Source organism: Camelus ferus, chromosome 10, assembly GCF_009834535.1.
Source record: "Camelus ferus isolate YT-003-E chromosome 10, BCGSAC_Cfer_1.0, whole genome shotgun sequence".
NCBI lineage: Eukaryota > Metazoa > Chordata > Mammalia > Artiodactyla > Camelidae > Camelus > Camelus ferus.
Window position 1 is genome coordinate 30,761,802 of NC_045705.1, and position 11,074 is coordinate 30,772,875.

An 11,074-nucleotide genomic window follows, 5' to 3' on the forward strand; every position below is an offset into this window, starting at 1 on the left:
CTGGCAAGGGTGGAGTAGCAAAAAAGTTGCACGCAAGCCTGAGAGTGTTTGGGGTTTCCCCCCCCCCAAGTTTAATACACACTAGAACAAGCCACAAAACAGAGCTGCTAACCCAGAACTACACTCATCCCAAGCCCACCCCAGGAACCCCGAAACACAGAGACCAGGACCTGGGTCCACAGCTCCTGGGGAGACTGGAGGACACCTAGGAAGGCCTAGGCACCACTGAGCCTTTCTGTCACATCCTGACCGCTCCATCTTCCCCTCAGCCTAGACTCAGTTGGCCCTTCCCTACCAGTCCCTTCCTAGACACAGGCCCCTCCCCTCCCTGGGTCCCAGGACTTTCTCCCTCCTCAAGGGCCAGAGAGGCAGCAGTGGCAGGATGGTCCAGAGCCCTTAGGTCCGGCTGTCCAGAAGAAGCTGGGCTCTGACTCAGGTTGGAGAAACGTTGTAGAAGGGCTGTCAGGACAGGTCAGGCCCCCACACACTCCACGTAGTTGGCAGGGTACAGGCCAATCCGGCCACTCTGCAGCTGGCCCTGGCACCAGCCCTGCTCATCCTCCTCGCTCATCTTCAACAGCTCCTCCCCTGCGGGAAGGGGGACTGGTCACTGGCAATTGTCCTGGCCCAGCCCCAACCCTGCAACTGGGTCAAGGACTGAGTGGGGGTGGGGTGCAGTAGGAGAACCCAGCTAGAAGAGACCTGGCTCAGGCAGAGGGAAATCAAAGTCAACCCCTGACCCTGAATGCAGCAGTGAGTTTCCTGGGTGACTTTCAGAGGCAGGTAAGGGCTCTGAGCAGACACTCTGATTCCTCAGGGCTGGACCCAGAGCAGCCTTTAGTGTCAGAGAACTGGCCCTTGAGAAGTGTGTCTGACTTCCCTTTTCCACACTCCTGCCCAGGCTAGTAAAGGTGTGGGGGAGAGGGGCGGAGAGGCTGAAGTTTAGAAAGAACCAGAAAAGGGGTCCAGGGTACCTGCTCGGAAGCTCAGCTCATCAGCTTCCTGGCCCGCGTAGTCATAGAGTGCCCGCACCCGCACCCCAGTGGCAGCCTTCCGGGAACTCTCCTCATCCGACCACTCCTCATCCTGCCCGCCGCTGGAGAGAGGAGGACAAGGGGCAGGCTCAAGGCACAGGGAACACTTTGAGCGAGAAGGCCTAGGACTCACCCCCCTCCCAGAGGAACCCTGGGAGAGGCAGGTGGGAAAAACTTGCAAGATTCTCATCTAACTTCTGCCATGCATGCCTGTGATCTCAGGGGCTCTTCCTGCCTCACAGAGCTGATGTGAGCAGCAGATGAGGGGGAGCATGGGAAATGCGTGGCACATCTCAACCACCGTTAAAACTGGCATCATTACACCTCGTAAGTAGGTCCTAAGGTCCCTGGCACCAATTTTCAACCCATTTCAGGTGTGAAGGGAGTGAAAAGATGGAGTCAGAGGAAGAGCGGGCAGGGCAGGGGGCAGAGCTGTTTCCTTCCCACAGCTAGGATCCCAGCTCTCACCCTGGGGACCCAGAGGTCTGGGGTAGGGGTGCAGCGCCATCTCTTGTGGGCATGATGCTGGTCAGAGTAACCTCATCAGGGCTCCGGCCACCCTTCTCCTTCCGGCTGATTGTCCTCTGTGTGTCCAAGGACCACTCCTGCAGGAACAGTGCCCAGGGTCAGACTGGGCTGCAGGCTGTGGTGGCAGCCAGGGCCATCCAGACCACCTTCACCTCTTTCATATCAAGCTCTAGCCTCCCTCGTGAGGTCCAGGCTAAGCACATTGCGAGCCCACCCCACCTCCCAGCCCCAGCCTTCCTGGGACACGTACCTCAAACTGTGGCCAGTTCATAGCCATGCCTGGCCCGTGGGTGCTGCGCCACCAGCGCAGATCCTCTTCATCACTGGCTGCCTTGATGCCCTTATGCAGGTCTCGGTGGAGTTCTTGGAACCTGTGTCCCAGGTACGACCCTCAGGATCTGGGCCTCTGGAATCTCAGCCCAGCCAGAGCCCAGAGAGGCAATGGATGAGACCCAACATCACCCCAGATCTCCACGCCCACCCCACAGGTCGTACCTCTCACTGCTGGAGAGGTCGAGGTGCTGGTGTAGGGTAAGCAGCATATCCTTAAAGAAGAGAAGCCGCTGGCGCTCGGCAGCCTGGCAGGTCTCAAAGGCCTGCTCCATGTCCTCCATGTAGCGTGGGGTGTAGTGATGCAGCTCTGCCAGTGTTTGCTCATACTGGGTTTTCATCTGGGTGGGAGAGGAGGGGGTCTGGTGAGGACCAGACCTTCTCCGCTCAGGACTCTGTATTTACTAAGCACCTGGTGTAGGCTAGACCCTGGGCTAGGCACCAGGGTCCCAAAACTGTCTCCTGCCCTCTAGGACCCCAGGAGCCTTAGAAGGGAGGTGCCATTCAGGTGGACAGTGAGCGGAGGTCAACCTATGGAGAGCAGTGGGAGAAATCAGAGAAGGCTTCCAGAAGGAGGTGGACACTGAGAAGCACTGAGAGGACAGGGAGGATCTGGATATGTAGAGCTGGAGGAAGGGCACTCTTGCAGAGCAGACCACTTGAGAGCTTGTCCCAGGTGGGACATTGTGAACGGAAAGGAGCTAGAAAGGTCTCTTCAACTACTAAAATTATCCCAGGGCCTGAAACCGCACCGTTCCTGAGAAAATCATCATCTTTCTCAGGCTCCTCCTTGAAATGATAACCTGGAGAGAAGTTGGCAGGTGAGGGTTAGAGCAGTAAGAGTGCTGGGCACTGGAAAAGACACTCAGGAAGCCCTGACCCAGGCTGGCCCCATCCCGCAGCCAGTACCTTCTCGGCCTCCTTGGAGCAGCGTTCCACCCGCTCCTGCAGCTTCCGCAGCTGCTCCTGGGAGACAGCACTGTCTGCCTTCGCGTGGCTCTCCCGAGTCTGCGCTGTCTTCTCCTCCTTCCGGGCTGCATGGTAGTTCTTCTTGGAAGCTTCAACCTGGCACACACACACAGAGGGACCACTCAGGACCCTGCATGCCATGCCCTGACCCCCTCTAGGCCAGGGCCGACCCCAGAAAGTCAGGCCTCTGCTGCCCATCCCTCCCAGGCTCACCTCCTTCAGCCTCTTTAGCCAGGGCTTCTGGGCCTTCCGGAAACCGTCCTCGGCAGACCGGCTCTCTCGGAAGCCACCCAGCACAGGCCGGTGGAAGGCCCCCCGCTGCCAGGCACGCACCCGCTCGCTGTCCTGCCCCTGCAGCTTCTCCCGCACCTCCAGGTGCAGTGAGCTCAGTCGCTCGGCCGCCGTGAAGAAGGCGTGCCAGGCCTTCTCCAGTGTGCCATACTGGGGGCCTGCGGGGAGGAGTAGGGCTGGGGCTGGACCCAGGATGCCACTTGCAATGAGCCCACCCCCTCTCTTCAGGTGCTTCTCTGGGTGATAGGCACAGAGTGGGAATGCAAAGATGAACAACAACGAAGTCAGGGGCTGCTTACTGAATACGTCCTCTGTGCCTGGACATAACGAGATTTCACCAAATCCTTGCCTCAACCACCACTGTGAAGACGGTGTAAGGAACAATATTTAAAAAGCAAAAAAAGCAGGGGCCCAGAGAAGTGAAGTTAATTGCTCAAAGCATTAGAGCTACAAGTGGAGATGAGATTCAAACCCAGGTCTGTGGTATAAAGCACTACACTCTATTGCCCCAGGGGAGGAACTAATGTCTGTCCCAGAGGAAGGAAGCTTGTTAGGAAAGATCCCAAGCTCCCAAGTCAGAAGGCCTGGGCTTAAGCTTTAGCTCTTCTTAGCTGTGTGACTTCAGGCAAGTCACTTAGCCTCTCTGAACTGCCACATTCTCCTCTAGAAAGTGGGTAGAACAGAACCATCTCCATCATTAGGTTGTTAGAAATTGCAAAATAACTCATGACGATACTTTGCAAACTCTAACAGCACAACCTTAAGAATAACCAGAAGGATCCTCCCTCTTTAAAGGGAAAACAGATGTGGAAGCCTCAAACTTTCCACAGGAGGTGCAAAAAGAAGCTATCTTGCCTGGTCGCCCCACCCTTGGCGGCCCTCTGCTCCCAGTGAGGCCCGAGTACTGGCTCACCCTTCTCCACTGCGCCCCTCCACTTGCGGGCCCAGTCAGCCAGCTGCTGGGCATAGGCCTTCTCGATGCGGGCGCGCTCCTGGAAGCAGCTGACCAGGTCCCCACACAGCCGATGCCCATCCTCCACCCGCTGCACTGTCCTCCGGTAGTTGCCGGCCTGGGGGAAACATAAGAAGGGTGATGTCACCAGAGAGAAGCCCTCTCCAGGGCTGGGGCTGACAGCTAGGCTCCTCCCCTGGACAGGTGGCTGGGCCCAAAGAGGGGTGGGCATTTCAGTGCCATCCCCAAACCTGGGACCCAGCCACTCACCTCCCAGAAACTGCCCTCCAGGGCCTCCCCTCCAGCATCTTCCTCTGGAGCCATGGTGTCCCCGCAGCACGGAATGGTGGCGGATTAGGGCTATAGAGGGCAGATGGGTAAGCAGAGTAGCCAGACACACACTTTTAGAGATAGGAAAAGACCCTCTCCTTCCCCTAGGCTTTGCCCCCACTGCCATTCCCACCACCCAAGAAACTGCTCAGAGCTAGGACTTAGCAGACAGGGGTCTGGAAGTCCCCAGGAGGGTCCCAGGTGGGGGCAACGATGGCAGTTTCAAAGCTCATCCTCTTGCCCTGGGTCTACCCTCCCCACCACCTCACTCCACATACCTGGGGCCTAGAGATCACTTCAGGGACCTGGGTGTCCAACTCTCAAAGCTGCCACTGTAATTCTGCCTTGAAGCTAACAAGAGCAAAGCAGGGGGTAAGGGTGGGGCTGACAGCGTCCAGGGTGGTGCCCAGCTCCCCCGATATAGCAACTGCTGTCAGAAGCGCCAGATTCCAGCCAGGAGAATGCCAGGCGGGTCACACGGTCCAGTCAGGGATTACATGGCAGACGGGGGTGGGTAGTAGGCAGAGGGCCCCACTGCCCTGACCGCAGATGAGAGAAGAGGATGCCTGCCCAAGCCAGGGCCTGTGGCCTCTCTGTGAACGACAAGGCGACCCTTTACCAGACCAGGCCAGGTCAGCGGGTGCCCAGCCACACCCCAGGAGCTCCTTGTGCTGGGAAGAGCAGACTGGGAGCCAGGAGGCCTGAGTCTTATCTTGGCCATGAAGCTTGAACACGTGCATTTTACTGTCCTCTCCTTGGGGGCCACAGCTCCCTCCTAAGATAGAAATTCTGCCTCCTGGTCTGCTTCGGTGCCAGGGTTGGTGTAAGACTCAAACAGGCAACAAACAAGAAATGTGAGGGGGCCCTACAGTCACAAAGGACACTCATCCTGCTCCACAGCATCCACTGAGGTCCCAGAGGGCTCCATGGATAATGAGTAACTCAGCCCCACCCTCAAAAAACCCAGAGTCTGGGGCAGCAGGGGGAGACAGACAGGTAATCAGCCAGTTATGAGAGTGTGCTCCAGAACTGCGGAGGAGGGCAAGGCAGATTCCAGCCCCACAGCCAACACTCCCGGGGGCTACAAGACATGGTGGCATGCAGCCACTCCCCTCCTGTCTCTGGGCAGGGTCTCAGCTTTCCTCAGCACTGATTCAAGCCCCTAGAAGGAAGTCACTTCCTCCTCTGAGCAAGCCCCAGGGACACCACCAGACACCACCAGGCCCCAGAGGACAGTGTACTTGTTGCCCTCAAAGCAGGGCTTTATCACTTTACTCCCCAAACTGATGAACCCTTCCATCCTTCAAAACTCAGAGCAAGGGATTTTCTCCAGTCACCTGCTCATTCCTCCATCCCTACTCCCACAGCCTCTTGTGACCCCTCTATCAGGATACATATCCCATTGGGTTGTGACTACAGGACAGGATCCATCCCTAGTCATTGACAGAGACTTCCTGGGGGTCCAGCTTGTGTCTCTCCAGGCACAGGAGTTAGTAGATGAATGGAAAACAAATGACATCCACCTGAAGACCAGGAAACCCACTGGCTATAGCAGCTGCGAGAATGCTTGGCCTGAGCAGGCTTCCACCCCTCAGCTAACAGGAGGAAGAGCTCAGGTCTACAATGGAGGGGCCTGGGTACAGAGCAGAAGAGGGCAGAGCAGCTGGCCCCACCAGGGTCCTCAGCACTTCCCCTTGCTTCCTCTTGAGTCTGTTCCGTTTACCCAGAAAGGACTTGCCAACCAGATGGAGAGAAACAGAGCTGCAGCTGTAAATCCCAGGGACTCAGAGCTGTCCCAGTCAGGCATCCAGGGGCCTGGGCCCCCTGCCTGCTCCAGCCTCCGTGCCTGGGCTCCCAGGAGAGCTGCCCCCGACCCGTTCCCTCTCTCTGGCCCCAGAACAGAGCAAGCTGTGTGTGCAGGGCTGGCACTGCTCCCTTCGGCCTCCCAGAGCAAACACAAGCCCAAGCCCCAGGCACAGCCAGGCCGCACTGCCCAGGCTGGATCTAGCAGTGGGGGTGGGCATTGCGCCTTGGCCCCTGCTGAGGAGGGCCAGCACCCTGGGCCGCCTGACCCCAGCAGAGACCCAGATCAGTCCCCAGAACACACTCTGCCAGAGGCAAGAGCTCAGAAATCATATAATGAACCTTCCCAGCCCAGGGAGCCAGCACCTACTGGGCCAGGACAAGTCCACTGGGGCTTGGCAGGGTCTCCTCACAGATTCCTGAGCCAAGGTACCGAGTCCTGGGGTTCAGGTAAGGAAGAACTTACCCTCCCTTACCTGAGGCCGGTAGGTACTCCCCCCAGACTGACCCCTACCCTTTCCAGAAGTCGAGGGCATGCCCCTGAGAGGGAGCACTGCCATCCTGCCCTGCCCATCCTCAGTTCTGAGTCACAGGCTGCACCCAAGGACCTCTTCTTCCAGCAGCCCCTCCCGGTCGGCCTACAGCCCTGGGATTTGAAGGCATAAGACAGGACGGTAGGCTGGTCCACAGAGGGGAGTACTTAAAGCAAGAGTGGCTAGAACCAGCAGCCAGAGAGGCCAGGGAGGCTGGGGGAGGGGTGGTGCGGGGAAAGAGGAGGAGGCAGGGCCAGGGAAGGGCGTAACAAAGGGGCACTTTTGGAAACCCGACCTGCCACCTGAGGTGCCTGCTCTCTGATGACGCACTCCAAACTCAGAGCCCTCACACCAAACCTCGGAGCCCAGGGGCTGCCAGTCTCTGGTCTCAACCCTTGTGGACGGCGCCCTTCGACCCGCCCCTCTTGCGGACCCGGCGCGGCACAACTCGGAGCCGGTGGAGCCCACGCGGAGCGGCAGGGCCAGGCCTAGGCATGGAGACTCTAGGACTTCATGGCCAAACTTGCTGAACTTGGTCTCGAAGGGGGTGGGGCCAGCCGGTCACCGCTGAGGGGATGGGGCGCACCCTGCCCTGACCGGCACCGCCGTAAACTCCATACGGTGACCCAGGAATCGGTGCTCTTTGCTGAGAGCTAGGGGTTGCTGAGGCGCAAGGACGTCCCAGGGCGGTTTGGAGCCTTTGAGGGGCCGCCAGAGATGGTGTGGCCCGCCAGCCCCGACGCCCCTCTACCCCCGGCCGGTCTGGGGACTTGCTGAGCGCGAGGCGCCGCAGATGAGACACCCACTCCGCTCCTCGCAGCTCTTGCCGTCCTCCCGCAGAGCGGGGTGGCCGGGGGGCTCCCAGGGCAGCAGTCGGTCTCATTGCAAACTTCAGGAGCAGGAGGAGGAGAGGGCGGGCTCGACCCGTGGCGCCCGCCGCCGCCTCCCCGCGGTCCCCGCGTGGGCAGCACTCACCACTTCCTCCCTGGGTGCCTCGGCTGGTGAGGGTCCGGCCACTCTTCAGCCCAAGTCCTGCCGCTCCCGGGCCGGGGCCACTGCCTCCCGGAGCGCGCCGAGCCCTCCCCCCGGGAAGCCCGGCCCCCGGCCCCGCCCTCTCCTCGCTGTCGCGGCCGCAACCCCACCGGCCAGTGACGGGGGCGCAGGGGCTACCCGCATCTCGGCGACCCGCGGCTCCCCAGCGCGGGCGGTGGGGTCTCGGCTCCCGCCTGAGAAGCGCCAGGGCGGAATCCCCAGGGTGGTGCCGCGCCGCTATAGGGAGTCAGATTTCGGCTTTGCCACTCCTCGGCCTCTGCAGAGCCTGAGAAACCGGTGGAAGAGGGAAAGAATCGGGCCCGCACTGGCTCACTTGAGAGGGAGGCCTGGGGGCTATACTGCCTTACTCTTTTTGCTGAGCACAGCTTTCTTAGAAGCTAGCTCCGGCGAGGCTCACAACCATCGCCTCGTAAGCATTAGGATCCCCATTGTATAGATGCAGACACTGAGGCTCAGAGACCTTTACTAGCTTGCACAAGATCTGTAGTTGAGCAGGGAGGGAACTCCAAAGTCGTGCCCTTTCTATGAACAGCCCACCTTGCCAATCTGGGGGCCCATTCTGAGGACTGGGTCACACACGCGATGGGGCTTGGGCAGAAAGGCTTGAGCTCCTCCCCTTACATGTTTTGATTCCCAGATTTTGTACCACGATTCATTCTTAAATCACTTCGCCCCTCCACCCCCTTTGTCAGTCACCAGCTTTGGTAGATTTTTCCAGATCGACACGATGCCACCCCACACCCTTAATATTTCCTCACCCTCTTGCCCCCCACCCCGGAATTTTTCAGAGCCTGCCCATCAGTTATTTATATCCACTGGAGCGATCCAAGAATGTTCCGAGGCTGACCTAATACACCACCTGCTCGGCCTCCTCGCCCCTCCCTCTCGCTCCTGGGCCTAGTGACCCGGCGGCCGTGCCCTCTGTCTAGCAGGCAAGAGGGGGCGCAGATACACGGAGTCCGAAGCCCGGGGCGCTCAGAGTGTCCAGACCGCGCAAATTGCTGGGGATTGTGGACCCTCCCGCGCTCCAGGAGTGCGCCCCTAGGGGACGGCGCGGCGCTCTGGGAAGCCAAGAGCCAAACTGTTCACTCTCTAGCACGTATTCTTGGTCCCCACTCCCAACCACCCCACCCCAACTCCCCGAGGAGTGTGAGTACGTGTGCGCGGATTTTTAAACGGCAGCTTTAAAAATAGCAAGATTATGTTGTTTCTAAATCCTGGAGGAGTCACGGACGCCTTCTTTGTGCAGATAAATCCGCTCATAAAATGAAAAAGAGGCCTGAGAGAATGAATGGGGGTAATTTCAGGTGGTAATCTTAGCTGCTGAGGGCTGATTTGCTCCGCAGTCCTAGTGGGAGGGTGAAACCGCCTGTGGGGGCACCCAAGACGCGCCTCCTTTAGCCAATCCTACCTGAGTAGGGGATCCTTGTCTTGACACTCACAGGGTGTGTACCCAGCAGGATGTAGCTTCAAAAACAAGTTTCAACACCCACTCTCTGTTGGGGCTTGGATAAGTCCCTTTTCTCCATGTCTCTGTTTCTACTTCTATGAAACATGACAAGTGATTGGGCTGACCTCCCAAACAGGCATGTGCCCCAGCTAATTAATGATTGTAGAACAACTGCAAATAAGAGGAGCTGAGGTAATATCTAATGACAGCTATAGTGTTTTGTATTATTCAAAATCAGTTAACATCCCACCTAGTGCCCCGGGGCCTTGAGGCACCTGGACAGAAAGTGTGAAAAACACAAGAATGAAATTAATTACAGGAGCCACCTATTAAAACCCTATTAAAAATAAAGGCTGAAAGCCAAGCCCTGGGATCTGGGGCAGCCAAGCCATAGAGAGACTCAGAAAACAGTGCTGTTCATCAGACCACAAGGAGAAGGGAACGCTGAGTGGAAAACATCTGGCTTCCCTTGGGTTCAAATCTGGAGGCAGACAGCAGAAATGTTGCCGCTAATCTTAATTGCCCCTAAGGTACTGTAGGGAGAAAAAATAAACCAAAACCCAGAGCATACTGAGATGCTTCAAGAGTGAAAGGAGACAGAGCTGACTTTGGAAAGCCAACCCCCTGCTAGTGCTGCCCAGGGCTCAGATTTCTGTGCTCTGGGGCCAGAGCCCCATACACTCAAATGGCTCCAACTGTGAGGTACCCTACTTGAACAGAGTTCAAGATGAGATGCCCGAGGTCAGAGGACTGGATAGACAGAAACCCAGTGAGACAGCTTGGCTTGAGGCACCAAGTGGCAGATTGGTCTAAAGCCCAAGTTCACAATATTCAGGCTCACTCACCTTGAGTTTCTGAAATGTCCTAACCACTGTACCTTCATTTGTTTATTTACTTATTCATTCATTCATCCAGTCAAGAAAACATCTGAATTTTTGTTTTATGCTAAGCCCTATGCTGGGTGTTGAAAATACAAAGATAAATAAGGCACAGCCCTAAGTGGACAATAATGATACAATATGGACATGAAGTACTATGGAGAAACAGAAGCAGGAGACCACTTTTCACCAGATGATGACACTTGATTCGTCTTGATGAGCAGGAATTAGTCATGTGGAGAGGCATTCTAGGCGGGAGTGCCAGGGTGTGCCAAGCCCCAGAGGTGTTAGCATATGACTCGGTGACCCAGCAATTCCACTTTTTGGTATCTACCCTAGACAAATGTGTACAAGTCCAGAAAAAGGTACAAGGATGTTTGCAGAGAGTATTGTTTACAATAAGGGAAAAACTGGAAACAAATGTCCATCAAGAGGGCAATGGTTGAATAACCTAAAGTTCATTCATGCTAGGGATTACTCTGCAACAACTAAAGCATGGGGTGGATAGAGATGTCTTCTTATATGAAGACCTCTAAGACACTGTTGAATGAAAATAGCAAAGTGCAGAGCACTCAAAATATTCGGAGAATATACACCAAACTGATTTTGGTGATTCTCTCTAGAGACAGTTGGTAAAGGAGATTTTTGTAATGTTTGAAAATTAACAATGAGAATGTACTTAGGTATAAATTGTATAATTAAAGAGTTTTGTTTTAGGAAATGGTGATGAGTCTTATTGTCTAAAACAATGCTGTCCAAATAGAATTTTTTGCACTGGAAAAGTTCTATTGTTATGCTGTCCAACATGGTAGCCACTAGCCACATGTGGCTATTGAGCACTTGAAATGTGGCTAGTGTTATTGAGGAACTGAATTTTAATTAATTTAATTTTAAACAGCTACCTGTGGCTAGTGGCAACTGTT

At 56.2% G+C, this 11,074-nt stretch overlaps 1 protein-coding gene across 4 annotated transcripts; it reads right to left on the reverse strand.

The window, feature by feature from the left end:
- Positions 1 to 45: 45 nt before the first annotated feature.
- Positions 46 to 7,967, reverse strand: PACSIN3 (protein kinase C and casein kinase substrate in neurons 3). Of its 4 annotated transcripts, none has more exons than XM_032488621.1 (11): positions 7,746 to 7,967; positions 4,713 to 4,785; positions 4,375 to 4,464; positions 4,066 to 4,222; positions 3,075 to 3,310; positions 2,802 to 2,957; positions 2,058 to 2,233; positions 1,813 to 1,933; positions 1,503 to 1,639; positions 975 to 1,096; positions 46 to 588 (listed from the first exon to the last, which is right to left on the reverse strand). In XM_032488621.1, exons 3-11 carry the CDS (start codon positions 4,426 to 4,428, stop codon positions 473 to 475), a joined length of 1,275 nt encoding a protein of 424 aa, XP_032344512.1. In that variant the 5' UTR covers positions 4,429 to 4,464; positions 4,713 to 4,785; positions 7,746 to 7,967; the 3' UTR covers positions 46 to 472. The 4 variants fall into 4 exon arrangements, with proteins under 4 accessions (XP_032344512.1, XP_032344513.1, XP_014419465.1 ...); XM_032488622.1 differs by lacking the exon at positions 7,746 to 7,967 and adding an exon at positions 7,577 to 7,652; XM_014563979.2 differs by lacking the exon at positions 7,746 to 7,967 and adding an exon at positions 7,066 to 7,503.
- Positions 7,968 to 11,074: the final 3,107 nt, after the last annotated feature.